This window comes from Neltuma alba, unplaced genomic scaffold (genome assembly GCF_004799145.2).
Source record: "Neltuma alba isolate B1F8T4 unplaced genomic scaffold, ASM479914v2 tig00007094_pilon, whole genome shotgun sequence".
NCBI classification, from domain to species: domain Eukaryota; kingdom Viridiplantae; phylum Streptophyta; class Magnoliopsida; order Fabales; family Fabaceae; genus Neltuma; species Neltuma alba.
In genome coordinates, this window is record NW_021634665.1 from 48,447 (window position 1) to 63,866 (window position 15,420).

The following is a 15,420-nucleotide window of genomic DNA, read 5'->3' on the forward strand; positions in this document are numbered from 1 at the left end:
TCAGATATATTGGTTAAAACTATTATTATTAGAAGGACTACATTAGGAAAAAATGCATAAATATGAAAAACAAAATGGATTAGGGTCTTATATTTAGGACAAAAATAAAATTCAAATAAAGTTTTATATTAAAAACCGGAGATAGTAATGTACTTCTTGACTAAAAGTTAAAAGCAACTCGTAGTTGCTTCTGACTTCTAACTCCTAGCTTCTTCATCTTCACTTTTTTTTTTTTTGTATTGAGTTTTCATCTAAACAAATTTTTGTCAATTGATTTTTTTATAGAAATCAATCCAAATATAAATCACATTACACTATCTGATTTTTGTAAAAGTCCTATTGAAAAGAAATTACTTCTGCTACCACCAATCCAAACACATCCTTAAAAGTGTTTAGATTACTTTTCAAAAGTAATTTTTTTATTAAGTAAGTTTGAAAAAATAGTTTTATATTGACTTATATAAAAGCATTTTTTTTTTATTGATTCTAGTGTTTTCCTATGCTTAGTTTTAATTATTTAAAGTGTTTCCTAAAATAAAATTATAAAGACTAAAATTAATTTTTAAAATGTAATAATTAATATTTTAAATAGTTCAGATGAAATTGCATTGGGTTGAAATTTAAGAAATTCAATTAAGTGAAAACTATAAATAAAGACTGAGTTACATCATAATAAAATTTAGAGACTGTGTTATAATTAAGGCAAAATCATAAGTAGCAAATGATTAATTTTTCCTAAAATTCGTATTAAATAACATTATTCACATACTATAAATTTTTTATTTATAAAAATACATGAGTTTAGGGAATTATTGCCAAATTAATTAAGTTTAAAATTTTGATTTTAACAATTTAAAGGATGTCATTGACAAGTTTTGAATGTCAAACTATGGTCATGTTATACATTATCAATTTCAGCGTTTGAAAGGATTTTGTGTGGTTTTATTTAGAAAAGCGGTGAATAATTTAAAGTATTATTAAACTAACTGTAGGAAAATATGCTACAATGCCAATTTGATCTTTTAAAATTATTTCGGACATTTTTATCTCTTACTTTTGAGTTTATCAAATCAGGCATGAGGCATGAGCTCATGCATTTACATAAACATTGGGGTAAGAAATTTATAAATATGTCGGTTTCATATCCAAATATTTGACGACGGTTCACTAATTACATTGGAAATTTAGCAATTATTTTACACCAACAGAGAAAAAAAAAAAGCATTAAATGTTTTTTCAAACTTCGTTTAGAAAAATTATTGAACATTTAAAGCCACACCAATAGGCAGGTATTAGGTATCGGGTCTCGCTCGGCACAGTCTATGATTGAGTTCCAATTAATAAGGCCATGCTCTTCCCTTTTAAGGCCATGTTGTATTTTATAATAAAGACTTGTTTTCAAGTTTTTAAATTTTCTTATATTTTCATAGTTTAAAAATATTTCACATAAATGGTTCTTTCCAAAAACAGGTGACCAATAGATAATAATTTGTCCAATTAGAGAGTTTAAATTTATGAGGTAATTCTATTATTAAAAAATATTTAAAATTATGAAAATGTGATGAATAAAAATTAATTCTTGACTTTTAATCTCAGTTTTGAATCTTAAAACCTGTTTACGTGGAAAAGTTGATCACATTCATTTGGATAGCTACTACTCCTATATAAATCGGTGGCCATATAAACCAATTTATTTTTTTAACTTATTTTAAGGTTGAAAAAATATTAAAAGAAAAAGGTCTGAAATGCCCCTCGCCAAGTATCAGTGGCCGGTGGTGATCAGCGACGCCGGAAAAAACATCCGACGCTGGATGGCCCTGACTATAAGCAAGGGCATTTTAGACTTTCATCCACCTTTGTAAATTCCATTCCATTGAACGGAACTGACATGGCTCACGCGACATTTTTCTTTTTCACCAGAAATTTTTACATTAACTTGCATCGATTTGCATGCAACCAAGCGGCAGCTCAGAAATTTGACTCTCAAGTTACCATCTGAATAAACTCACATTAAGAAGGATTTTACCCTTCCTTTCTTCACTTAAAAAAAAAAAAAGATTTACAACACGTAATCAAGAAATCCAAAAAAAAATAATGAAGAAAAAAGTTGAGCACTGAACAATTATATCATTATAATGAGGATTGAAATTCCACGTGCCTATTGGGCAGCCACTGATTAGCCTGGATAAATGACTGAACTGTGAACTTTCCTGCCTCATCTTCTGAGAGGTTGGGCTTATAACCGGCCCATCGAACCCTTTGGGTGACAACTGAGCCTAGCCCAGTATTCTGGTACTCTGCGTAAAATATAGTGCTAGGAGGCTCAACATCGGTGATCCATTCAGCCCATCCCAATGGGTCCAACAAAGGCCCAATTTCAGATTTCATAATCACGGTAGTAGAGTAATTTTTCCATGGCCTTCCAAGGTAGGTGGAAGCAGTGAGATTATCAAGCGCAGAAATTGAAGAGTTGTGGATTACAATCCCAGTGTTTTGATTTGGATCAGTCCTGCCCTGAGCTGTGACGGTGTTGAACTGTCCTGGGAGAGGCTGTCGAGTTTTGATAGCGCAGTTCTGGAAAACTGAAGCTGGCGTTGCCGAAGATGAAGTCGACGGTGCCGGTGATGTCACAGTCACGGTAGAACTGACGGTTAGAATGGGCGTAGAGGGTGTCCTGGAAGCCGTCAAAGGAACACCGGTAGAAGACTGACTGGTCGGAGCCTGATCGCACCGCCACTGCTTGGTGTTTGGCTGGCCCTGCAGTGTTGATGAATCCAATGTCTTTGGCTATGAATCCCTTCCCGCTTACAGCTGCAGTTATATATAAATATATACAGAAACAACCTCTTCAAGCTCATGAAAATGAGAAATTAGCTATATCAATTTATGAACTTGAGATATTCAGATTTCAGACTCGGGAAATTAAATGAGAATTTTCTGTGGCTTACCAAAAGTGGCGCTGTGAAAAGTGCGTGTGCCGTCGATTTTATTCCGGCTGCCGGAGACTATGGTTTTGTTCTTCCCGTCTCCAATAATCATTACATTCCACGTGTCCTTCTTCAATTCTACGTTTTCTACGTAAACACCTTCCTTCACGTAAATCACGAATCTACTCTCACTTTTCTTCTTCACGGCCGCCACCGCCTCATTGATCGTTCTGTACTGTCCAGTTCCGTCCTTCGCCACCACTGCATCCGGTGCATCCGGTGTCGTTTCGTTCATCTCTTGCTGCAGCAGCCTTCGATCTGTCGGGCCAACCCACTGCGGGAAACCCAACCCTAGTAGCCTCCGATGGAGCGGGAGGTTGACCTTCGCAAGCAGACGAAGAATCTTCGTCACAATGGCCAAGCTGTTGCTCGCAGATTCCGTAGAGGTCTCCATGGCAGTTCTCATATCACGAAGAATCTCTTCAGAAGCGGTGGAATTCAGTTCCTCAATCGCGTCCAAGCAAGTCTCCTGGTCCGTAATCGTCGCGCTCAACCATGTCCTAATGTCGTCAATCTTCTCTGGCGTCAGAATCTTCTCTCCTCCACCAACTTCTAGCAATGAAATCGAGTCGTTGAGCCTATCCACCGCATCTTCAAGGACATTTTCGCAGACATCGAAGGCCATATGTGCACTGTGGTCCTTTAGATGGCCTCTGAGTTTCGCTGTGTAGTCCGCAAGCTTTAAGAACTCGTCAATGGCGACACCGAGAGAGAACTTGAAGAGGATTTCAGGGTCGGTGGTGTTGGAGTAGCTAGGGTGGGAGGAGATGCCGGAGATGCAAGAGTTGGGGTAGCGAGTCACATCGCAGACGGCTTTGAGTGAAGCGGCCGGAGTTAACACAGGAGGAGAAGTGACTGAGTTACCGGAAGAGGAGGAGGTATTATGCGTGTGGAGGAGGGTTCCTGCAACGCCGGCGACGACCACGAGGCCAAGAACTATGGAAGAGACGATGAGGATGATCATGCGCTTACGTGTCTTCTTCCGAAAGGCTTGGTTCTCGAGTTCAGCTACCTTACCGTAGCCATTGAAGGAGTTCGCAGAATCCATAATGAAATGGCCCTTCTGTTTCTCTTGTTTTGGACTGCAATAACAATACTTGGGATCTGGTTGCATTTTACAGAGATGGCGAAGAAGATAATATATAATCCCTGGTTCTGGTTTGGTTGCTTACGAATTTTAGTTTTCAGTAACAACTGGGAATGAAAATAGCAAGAAAAGAGCGTCGTTCTTGAATTATTCTTAATCATAATTTGTTATAGGTTTACGTATATTGCAATAAGTTATGCTTAAACTGAAATTCATGCGTCTATATTCTATTAATAGCAATAATGGTTTTTAATTATGCGAGTGCACATTAACGGTTACACCCAAAAAACAAGAATAAAGGTATATACTGTACAATATACAATGATCTGACATATATCAGCACCCATATCAATGTTTTACTTAATAATGTCGTCCCTGCGAATAAAATCTCAATTTATTTTCTTTCTTATATTTATTTATTTTGTTCCCAAGTAATCTCTACAGTAATTAAAAGAATTCTTTCAGTACAGGTGATTAAAAAAATATTTTAAAAAAATAACATATATTTATTATAAATAATTAACTTAACTAATTTTATTGATATTCGTAAATTAGTTATCTAGCTTTAAAGCTTCAAGCATGCTCATTATTTCTAGAATTTAAATTGACTACTGTTCCTCTCAAATAAGTAATATAAATAAAATATCACAACTCTAAATTAAGAACACCGGAGTTTGATGCCCCACTCGGACACGAACTTGACTGTTTCTGTGTTTCGAGGAAAATAAAAGAGAAACTGTGCAACAAAAAAAATTAACAAAGAAGAGAAATGATAAAAACGACAAGATGATGAGGACGACATTAATAATCCCAAATGCGAACGCTACAATCCATTTGGCAAGGTAGGGCTGAAGAAGTTGAGGTTGGTTCCTTGCTTATACATTTTATTATTTTTTATATTGATTTATAAATATATTTCCATATTGCTAATGGAGCTGGGCATTCCAAATGTACAACACATCAAAATGCATGACATTTGGACACCCCAAATCAGCTGTATGCAAAGGGCCATGAAACATCTACACAACCTAATTTCAGGGTGAATTACATATATATATATTTATAGTTATACCATGTGTAATATACATAATTTTATTGCACTTGCTGTTTTAAATATTTTTAGATAAATTATCATTATTATTTTCGAAAAAAATATGTCAAAATATTCAGTCATCACATTGTTATTATAACTAACATGCATGTATACCACTTTTATATGTTGAGACCGAAAGAAGACACAAAAATATCTTTAAAAATATAATTTATTTTCCTTGTGCACACAATGTTCACAATCACATAATTGACCAGTGGCAGAGTCCCGTACATTTGAATGAATTATTAATTCTATATTCGAATCATATATTAACAAGCGATATTCGAATTATGGGTATATTTTTTTTTTTTGAGTAGGATGTTATCGCTAACTCAGGGTATCCCAGCCGAAACCGACCAGACTAATCCCAAGGTGCCTCGCAGGTATCGAGCCCAAGACCTGACGGGTACGCGGCGCCTTGCCTTCCCCTATCAACCAGTCGGACCGACCCTTGCAGGCGTATATCTTTCTCAATTTAAAACATGTATATAGTTTATTGTTTAAATAAAGCACAAGATCTCCAGCTCATTATAATATAATAATGAGTTTATAATTTAAAAAAGTGTTTTCATGGAAATAAAATTCTTCTCACAAACTTACTTTGTAGAATCACTTCTAAAAAGCTAATCCGAACAATTTTTTAATAAGAATAATGATATCAGGCACATGGAAAAAGAAAAGATGGAACGAAAACACTTTAGATTACAACATATCACATAAATTGAATTGAAGTCTTCTTTCAACGAAAACTTACAAACTTATAACGTACGTACTACACATATATTAATACAAATGACCACATAGAACAAGAGACCAGCCACGATCATCTGGCTTCTACAGCGCACTTGCCACATATAGGAACAAACCTAGCTAGACTCAAATTAACTTTCAACACAAGCAATTAATAAGTTATAGGCCAAGAGTATATGGAAAGCCAGTGGAGGATAACCAGCCTGAGCCTTCAATGAAGTTTTGAGCAGTAAAAGTTTGAGCTTCAGAAGCACTAGTAATAACGTTAAAGCCTTTCCAGTTAACCCTCCTAGACGTATCAGCACCACTTCCGGTGTTCTGATACTCGCCGTAGAACAAAGTGTCCAACGCAAAGTCCCCATCCCAACGGTGCCACCCTTCCGGGTCTATCACATCGTCTATGTAAGTCTTCATTATCACAGTCCTCGAATATTCCCTCCATGGCCTCCCAAGGTACGATCTCACACTTCCCTTCTGTGCCTCCAGATCCTGCACGCAATTATAATATTTTATCATTTCATTAAAAGAGCCATGCATGAACAGAGACGGATATAAGTGTTTGGGTGCGTGTGTACCGAGTTGGCGGTGATCTTGGAGTTTTGGATGACGATGCCGGTGTTCTGGTTAGGATCGGATCTTCCTTGGGCGGTGACCATGTTGCTCTGGCCGCGGAGGGGGAGACGAGGGCGGATGTCGCAGTTCTGTAAGACGGCGGCGGAGTTGCCGAAGATGAAGTCGACGGTGCCGACAACGAGGCAGTCAGTGAAGAACTGGCGGTTGCTGTGGACGTAGAGGGTGTCCTGGTAAGCTAGGAAGGCGCATCTGTAGAAAGCGGAGAGATCGGCTCCGGCTCGTAGAGCCACGGCTTGGCCCTTTGATGGCCCCGCTGAGTTTTGGAAGGTTATTTCTCGAGCCATGAAGCCGTCTCCTACTGCAGCTGCACCACAAGCTCAAAGAAACGTATTACAAAAGCGAAAATTACGTAAAGGGGCTTCTTTGATTATTTGGGTAGGAGCAGGATATAATTGAAATTGAAACTAATGGATAAGACGTATCCTGACACGTGGCAAACATCTAGACATGAACTTATCTTCGTCGCTGACTCGGAAATGCAAAACGTGATTGGGCTGAGGAAAAATGTGCCTGTACGAGACTATGAGCTGTGAGTTGCTTGTTTTATTGCTGGTGGTCCAATTTTCTTGGGACATGGATGATTGATCAATTCATCTCCAAAAAAATATGTGCTCTTCTCATTCTAAATATTAAATCTATTTTATAATATAATTTACATTACAAAATTAATTTTATATTTAAGACCGAGGAGAGTATATATATAGACACATTATAAGTATGACTAGTTTACATGGTTGAAGAAATCTCTCTTACATTAGTAACATTTACAAACAAGAAAAAATGTCACATAAAAAAATGAAAAACGACATATTGAGGCCTTATAAGGAATTTTTTTTCGATGAGTCGGAAAACAAAGGGGACTATCTATCTATGAGAAGAAAACTCAGTAGGAAGAAGGTCCTAAGACTTGGAGACTAGGAGGGCTACTAAGAGCTCTCTTAGCAAGAGAGCTTATAAGAAAATTAATTACACATAAAAAAATTGGTTTGAAAATAGTGAACTTATAATTATAAGTATAACTAGTGTGAATATATGTCAAACATGATTGTTTACACCTAGGACTCGTGAAAAAAAAAAACGAAAAAAATCAATAAGCTAACAATGCAACTTCTGGCATTAAGGTTATACTACCTTCTTTCGCATTAAGGTTATACTATCCCTTCTCTTTAATATAAGAACTAGTTAAAAAATTTAATTGAATAATAAATATAATTAAGATTCTAATTCATTTTATCTCTTATTCATTTTTCCCAAGTAATCTATATAATGATGACATTTGTTAAAAAGTTTCTAGCAAAAGGTAGCTCTAATACATATGATTTATAAGAGTATTTTAGGAAAAAACAAAAACAACACTCATTTATTTTAATTAACTTAACTAATTTTTTGAATTTTTGTAAATTAATTATCTAGTTTTTATATCAAGGATATGAAGCAGTATATAATTAAATTTTATATTTTGTGTCTTGGTTTCACTTGAATTAAAAGATCTGAGTGCGGTTGATAGACACTACTTATTTAGGACAAATAACTAACTTAACTTACTTTTTTAATCTTCTCAAATTAGTCAACTGACTCTTATAATTAGGATCGGAGGTAGTATTAAAAACTTCTAGAGAAATGAAGTACTTACCCACAGTTGCAGAGTTAAAGGTTGTGCTTCCATCCACCACATTTCTGCTTCCTGTGATGATAGTGTTGGTTCTGCTATCTCCCACAAACATTATATTCGTCTTCGAGCTCGGCACCTCCACGTTCTCTCTATACACCCCCGCTTTTATTCTTATCACATACCTCGTGCTACTCCTCGCCGGCGCCGCTGCAACCGCCTCCGACACCGTCCTGTAATTGCCACTCCCATCTGCAGCCACCACCACGTTTGCAGTCTCCGTCCCCGACTGCAGAAGCCGCCTGTCCTCGGCCGTCATCCATGCCGGCCACGTACCACCATCCACCTCCTCCAGTTCCATCAATTTTCTGTTGCTGCGACTTGGCATTTCATGGCCAGTCATGTTCTTAAACATCGCCAGCGCATTGCTGCACAAGCGTTCCACGTGGACTTGCCCGGAGCTCAGCCCTTTTCTCACTCGTCTATCGGCGTTGTTGAAGGAGAACCCGTCCAGGCAGGTTTCCTGGTTGGTGATGGCAGTGCTAAGAAAAGTTTTGATGTCGTCGGCGCGATTAGCGGAGTTCTTCAGGTCGGCGATGACACGACCGAGTTCGAACAGGGTGTCTTGAATGGTTTCCAAGCAATCACGAAGAGCCACTTTCTGTCTCTTGGACAGGCCTTTCTTGGCTTGGATTTTCTTGACGATGAACTTATTCTGCTTTACGGATCTGACTGTTACGTTGAGGGACAGTTCTATAACGTCTCTGTGAGTGGAGACTTTCTCGGTGAAGCCGGGTTCGGCGGTGATGGCGGAGAAGCAGAGTTCAGGGTACAACGTGGAACTGCAAGCAGTTTTGACTATGTGGTGTGACGGGGTGAAATGGATGTTGTCGATGTCAGCGTCGGAGTTATTGCGGGAGTTAACTCCGGCGACAATGCCGACAGTGGCCGAGACGAGGAGCAGGGTAGTAAGGAAGGCGAAGAATAAGAGCTTCTTCTTCTTCTTGGACATGGGAATGGCGTCGCCGGAACTGGGCATGGTCCAGTTTCAGAGATCGAGTGAGGAGAGAGAGAGAGGGAGCAGAGAGAAGAAGAATGTTTGCAAATAGAAAAGAACGGCGAAAGGATATATAGAGCTGAAAATCGAAGTCCGCTCAGTTTGTGTTTTTTTTTAGCTGTTGTGGGAGAACCATCACTTTGACGGGCAATTTAAGTTTACGATATCTTGATTATTCATATTTTATTTAGATAGTTTGAATTTTATTTTTTATTTTTATTTGTTTAAAATAATTGTTTTAATATGTATAAAATCTAAAATAAAAATGATCTCTTAACTATCATTTTTTTAAAAATAGTTTTTTATTTAAAAATAATTAATGAAAAATTTTAAATCTGGATGTTCGAATTAAATATAAATAACCTAAATCTGATGAGTTTATGGTTATTATCAAAGATAATTAGCATTAAAACTGATTCCTATTGTCGGTGCATAGGTGTCACAAATAACACGATATAGTTATTATTCAATTAAAAAAACACGTGGCCTCCGCAATCACCCAAAACGCTGGCGTTTATTGCTTTGGCCCTTCCTTCCATTACGTACGCTAGCTTGATTCTTTCATTCATAACCACGTGCTTCGCCTTTTTCACCTTTTAAATTTCCACATTCAAATTCAAATGCTAAGACAATCTCCAAAACACAGCATTGAATTTATGCCATATTCATCAGCTGGGTCTGGGATGGCCTGGCAAGATGTTACAGCCTTATTAATTCACTGTTTAGTGTCTTGCATGAAGAGTTCAAATTGATCAACTTCAAAAATTATAATACGTACAAAGCCACACACAAACGGCCAGACTCATCAATGAATCTTCCAAAACGAAATCACAGCCCGAGTGTAAATGGAAAGCCGGTAGAACGCAACCAGCTTGAGCCAGCAATGAAACTTCCAGGAGTAAAACTCTGAGCTTCAGTGGCACTAGTGATAACCCTAAATCCTCTCCAGTTAACTCTTGCAGAAGTCACAGCTCCAGGTCCCGTGTTCTGATACTCACCATAGAACAAAGTGTTCAATGCGAAATTCCCTTCCCAAGGGAACCACCCGCTTGGCTGTATCACGTCGCTTATTTCACTCTTCATTATCACTGTCCTCGAATACTCCTTCCATGGCCTCCCCAGGTACGTCTCAACGCTTCCCTTCGCTGCCAACAGATCCTGCATTTCATAACAAAATACCAATTATAATCATCTATAGTAATAAGATGGCGTGATTGTTTTTATTCGGAAACTTTAATTTATACATTCGAACCTGGGTGGCTCCGATTCTGCAGTTTTGGATGACGATGCCGGTGTTCTGGTTAGGGTCGACTCTGCCTTGTGCAGTGACCATGTTTTTCTGGCCGGGGTTGGGGCGGCGGGCGTGGATGTCGCAGTTTTGTAAGACCACGGCGGAGTTCCCGAAGATGAAGTCGACGGTGCCTGCTATTAGGCAACTTACGAAGAACTGGCGATTGCTGTGGACGTAGAGGGAGTCCTGATAGGCGAGCACGTCGCAGCGGTAGAAGGCGGAGAGGTCGGCGCCCACCCGGAGAGCCACCGCTTGGTGCTTGGACGGACCGGCCGTGTTTTGGAAGGTTATGTCTCGAGCCAAGAATCGTTCTCCTACAACGGCTGCAAAACGGAGCACAGTTTTGGTCAGCGTAGGAATTAATTTTTTTTTTTGTCTAATGTATATGCGACAAAAGCTTAACTTATAGATTCAATCGGTTATGCGTGACTTCTAATACTCCCTCCGATCCTAATTATAAGAGTTAGTTGATTAATTTGAGAAGATTAAAAAAATAAGTTAAATTAGTTATTTGTAATAAATAATAGGTGTTGTCTTTCCTAAAATATCTTTATTAATTAAGTATATTGGTTAAAATTACAATTATTAGAAGGATTATCTTGAAAAAATATATATAAATATTTGAAATAAAGTGGATAGAGTCTTATATTTAGGGTCAAAATAAAAGTTTTATATGAAGGACCGAAGATGGTATTAGAAAATGTGTATTGATTTACAATTGCTTGAAGAACATGCTTAAAATGGACAAATAAAAAGGAAAAAGAGAAGATAACCCAAATGTTTCATTGAAGTAAACATTTTTTAGTTCTGGCCCCATTAGAAAAAACGAACTAAACATTTTTAGTATTCGGAATGAGGCGGTTTAAGGTCGATGTTGGGGGGCAAAAAAAATCGAAAGGCAGAATAAATCTTATATTAAGCACATAAATGAGCTCTTGTGAGTTGAATCCAAGCAAATGCTTTGGATAAATTCTCTGCTTATGATTAAAAAAGAAAAAGTATGGTCTAACAAAGAAAAACAATCTGAAGACAAGAAACGAAAGCATGAGGTGACTAATTTAATATTATAGTAGATAATATGAATTTTTTTTGTAAAATACTGCTCTGGTCCTATTTACAGGATAGAAGAAGATATTTTTTGGTCCTATTTATAAGGCACTGAGAGAAATTTTTTGTATAGATGTATAATTTTACTCCTCATTTATTATTGTGTTGACTTTGTTTATATGAGGTATAATGTATATTAAATAGGAATAAAGTTGAAAAGTTATTAAATTTTAAATGAACTTAATAAAATTTAAGATTTTTCTTAGTTTGTGTGAAATATATTAAAAATGTTTTATAAATAAGACCAGAGAAGTAAGCTTGAGAGAAAATGTTGGTTTGTGAGGGGGCACAAAAATTAAGAAGCCCGACATGCTCATGTCTGGTTTTAATTGGAAGTGGGGTTCTTATGCTGTACTCTTACCGGTCAATACAGAATACAGTCATCAGTGCCAGGTAGGTAGTAATGAATCTAACAGTCAACTTGCAGACTATTTAACATTCAGTGAAGAATAAGATGGAAAAGTCTAACCCAGAAAATGAAACTTAATCAAACTAGAAGAAAATATAAATTAAAATAAAGCCTCATTTATAATTAACTTGGAAAATTTTATTGTTTTTAAAAAAATTGGTTAAAAGTTTTTGTTTGAAAATTTTATAAGCTACAAGAACTTAATATGTTTTTATACGCATAAAGTGTTGGTACTTTACCAAATTTCATACGTATAGAATATCGGTAGTTGAATTTAGGTTCTTTTGACCAATAAGATTTTTAAGCAGGATTTTTCTACCGATTTTCTCATTTTTCTTCGTACAAATATATGCTACTTTTATTTTAATCAAATCATAGGGAATAACTTTTTCGTATAAACATACCCTAAACAAACTTTGATTTTGAAATTAGAATAATTAAAAAGAAAATTTCTTTCAACTAACCAAGCTTTTCATCATAATTACTAGTTTTGATTCTTAATATAAAAACTAGTTGACTAATTTGAGTATATTAAGAAAATTAGTTAAGTTAGTTATCTCTAATAAATAGGTGGTTTATTCCCTAAACTACATTTACTAACATGTATATTAACTAGAACTATCATGTGATGAAACTTGTAACATATGTAATTATTATAAGGACCACCTTAGAAAAAATGAATAAATATAAGAAACAAAGTGGATTGAGATTTTATATTTAAGACCAAATTGAAAGGTAAACTAGCTCTTATATTAAGAACCATATGTAGTATTATACTCCTCCGATCCTAAATATAGTACTCATTTTGTAATATAAATTACACTATAAAATGAGTTTATATTTAGGATCAAGGAGTATATGTAAGGCAAACAATTTTGGTGATCAAGATACTCCTAATCAACTTGGATATACCAGTCATTGGTCAGTGCATGGTATGGTACTTAAACTAAACATCGAGTGGGAATTATTTTGGGTAAAAATAAACCAACATTGTGGGATGGCATTTATGATGGAATTTCGATATATATATAAAACGAAAGATGTTTTGTCCAGGAATTTTTTTAAAATGTCTTAGAACAGGATAACTTTTGGTGGGCGCATATGAGTATACTTATTTTATTATATAAAGTTACGATATTATCATCATACTATAAAATAGATCAAAAAAACTTTAATAATCAAGACCCAGAGAAATGAGAAAATGCTGCCTTATAATTGTAGTGAAAATGGTGGTTTGAAAATGAAGTTGAGGACTTAAAGTCAGACAAAGACTACTCTATATATGAGCTGTCCTCGATTTTTTCCCTGCAATGATTTAATGCCTGGGGCCTCTTCTGGTCCATTTTTCAGGGATACGGATAATTCATCCTAATATCCAAAAGCATAACCCATTTATGAAGCCAGCGAATTGAACAAGATTGTGTTTGATGATATGACTAAATATATTTCTCGGGCAAAAAAATACTATAGATATTTATTTTCATGTATCAGCTTGGCTGCTTGGTGTAAAGGTTATCCACTTATAATTTCCCTACATGCATATTTAAAATAAAATTGAGTGCACCTAGAATCACATAAGTCTATGTGCATGGTTGGTATAAATTATCAATTACATAAAAAAATAAAAAGGTATAAAATGTCTTAATCAAATTTCTCCCCTAGTTCTTAACATAAGAATTAATTAATTGAGAGTTGAATTTAATACCTTCGTCCACTTTGCCTACATAACTAATAAACTGATATATAACCTAATTAATATTATAGAAAGATGTTTTGAAAAAAATCATGTCACGTTTATTATAATTAATTAATTAGTCTATTTAACTTTGTCAATCTATCAAAATAAAAAATAACTCTTTTATTAAGAATAAGGGGGGTGGGAATTAATTTTTAGGTCAGCACTTGCAATTTTCAGTATGATGATACTAATTAAAGTAGAACATCTTCCATAGGTCTTCTAGTCTAGTGGCAAAATACTCCCTCCTCGTAAATAAGAGCTGGAAAATGTGATTTCTTTTCTAATATTAGAGAGTTAGCGCCTCCTCTTTAATTAAAAAAGAACTGAAACATCCTTAATCTGCCCATGTTTTTTTTGTTTTATGCCTTTTCCTCATCATCAGAATTGTTAATTATGATCAGTATAGAATATTTTTGCAGGGAAAAGCATGATCGACATAGTTACCTACAGTGGCAGAGTGAAAGGTTGTGCTTCCATCAGCGACGTTTCTGTTGCCGGTAATGATCGTGCTGGTTCTTCCATCTCCCACAAACATTAAGTTTGTCTTCTTCTTCGGCACCTCCACGTTCTCTCTGTACACTCCTGCTTTTATTCTTATCACATACCTCGTCGTGCTCCCCTCCGGCGCCGCCGCTACTGCCTCCGACACCGTCCTGTAATTCCCACTCCCGTCTGCTGCCACCACCACATTTGGATTCACCGTCTGCGCCTGCAGAAGCTTCCTGTCTCCTCCCGACATCCACTCCGGCCACTTAATCCCGTCGGCTACTTCATCCACTTCTGTCAGTTTTCTATTACTAGCAGACCTTTCACCGTCCGTCATGTTCTTGATCATAGCCAGTGCGTTGCTGCACATGCGTTCCACGTGAAGTTGCCCGTCCATCAGCCCTTCCCTCACCTGTTTATCAGCGCCGTCGTGGGAGAACCCGTCCAAGCAGGTCTCTTGGTTAGTTATGGCGGCGCTGATGAGAGTCTTGAGGTCGTCGGCGTGATGAGCGGAGCCTTCGAGATCGGTGATGGCCCGGCGAAGCTCGTCCAGGGTACTGTCAATTGTTTCCAAGCAATCATGAAGAGCAGTTTTCTCTCTCTTCGTCAGGCCTTTTCTGGTTTGGAGCTTCTTGACAGTGAAATAGTTGTGTTCTACGGCTCTGATGGTTATGTTGAGAGACAGTTCTACGACGTCTTTCTGGGTGGAGACTTTCTGGGCGAAGCCGGGTTCAGCAACGACGGCGGAGAAGCAGAGTTCAGGGTACATGGTGGAGCTACACGCGCTTTTGACGATGGCGTGTGCCATACTCGAATGGACATTGTGGAGGCCGTCGCCGGAGTTTTTTCGGGAGTTAACTACGACAACAATGCCGACGATGGCGGAGACGAGGAGCAGAGTAGTGACAAGAGTGAAGAAGAAGAGCTTCTTGTTCTTATTGGACATGGGAATACGGTTGCCGGGAATGGATATTCCGGCGGAGTATACTTGTTCCGTTTTGGTCATAGTTGGTTATTTTGAGAGTTGGACCAGATAGAGACTCGGTCACTGAGGGGGTCGATGTGGCCAGTTCAGACTTCAGAGAGTAGATGATGAAAGGACTTAATATAGCAAAAACATTCACGGAGAGCTAACTCGGAAGTGTCGGTCGCTTTAAGTTGGAGCATACTAAA

The 15,420-nt window shown here is 37.2% G+C and overlaps 2 protein-coding genes and 1 pseudogene across 2 annotated transcripts; all 3 read right to left on the bottom strand.

Annotated features, from left to right (window-relative positions):
- Positions 1 to 2,130: 2,130 nt before the first annotated feature.
- On the bottom strand, positions 2,131 to 4,035 carry LOC114751742 (pectinesterase 3-like; annotated as a pseudogene).
- Positions 4,036 to 5,891: 1,856 nt separating this feature from the next.
- Positions 5,892 to 9,230, bottom strand: LOC114751744 (pectinesterase). Its single transcript, XM_028940412.1, has 3 exons — positions 8,184 to 9,230; positions 6,493 to 6,854; positions 5,892 to 6,406 (listed from the first exon to the last, which is right to left on the bottom strand). Exons 1-3 carry the CDS (start codon positions 9,196 to 9,198, stop codon positions 6,077 to 6,079), a joined length of 1,707 nt encoding a protein of 568 aa, XP_028796245.1. The 5' UTR covers positions 9,199 to 9,230; the 3' UTR covers positions 5,892 to 6,076.
- Positions 9,231 to 9,801: 571 nt separating this feature from the next.
- LOC114751743 (pectinesterase) lies at positions 9,802 to 15,342 on the bottom strand. The gene is made up of 3 exons (XM_028940411.1): positions 14,206 to 15,342; positions 10,469 to 10,830; positions 9,802 to 10,374 (listed from the first exon to the last, which is right to left on the bottom strand). The coding sequence occupies exons 1-3, from the start codon at positions 15,251 to 15,253 to the stop codon at positions 10,045 to 10,047; spliced, it is 1,740 nt and encodes a 579-aa protein (XP_028796244.1). The 5' UTR covers positions 15,254 to 15,342; the 3' UTR covers positions 9,802 to 10,044.
- Positions 15,343 to 15,420: the final 78 nt, after the last annotated feature.

What these genes read in the sequence shown, in the direction of transcription:
- LOC114751744 (XM_028940412.1), bottom strand. Translation starts at nt 9,198, where the DNA reads ATGCCCAGTTCCGGCGACGCCATTCCCATGTCCAAGAAGAAGAAGAAG. An exon ending in CTTTAACTCTGCAACTGTGG is followed by an intron (nt 6,855 to 8,183) that starts GTAAGTACTTCA and finishes CTTGTGGTGCAG; the next exon opens with CTGCAGTAGGAGACGGCTTC. An exon ending in CCAAGATCACCGCCAACTCG is followed by an intron (nt 6,407 to 6,492) that starts GTACACACGCAC and finishes AATTGCGTGCAG; the next exon opens with GATCTGGAGGCACAGAAGGG.
- LOC114751743 (XM_028940411.1), bottom strand. Translation starts at nt 15,253, where the DNA reads ATGACCAAAACGGAACAAGTATACTCCGCCGGAATATCCATTCCCGGC. An exon ending in CTTTCACTCTGCCACTGTAG is followed by an intron (nt 10,831 to 14,205) that starts GTAACTATGTCG and finishes TCCGTTTTGCAG; the next exon opens with CCGTTGTAGGAGAACGATTC. An exon ending in GCAGAATCGGAGCCACCCAG is followed by an intron (nt 10,375 to 10,468) that starts GTTCGAATGTAT and finishes TATGAAATGCAG; the next exon opens with GATCTGTTGGCAGCGAAGGG.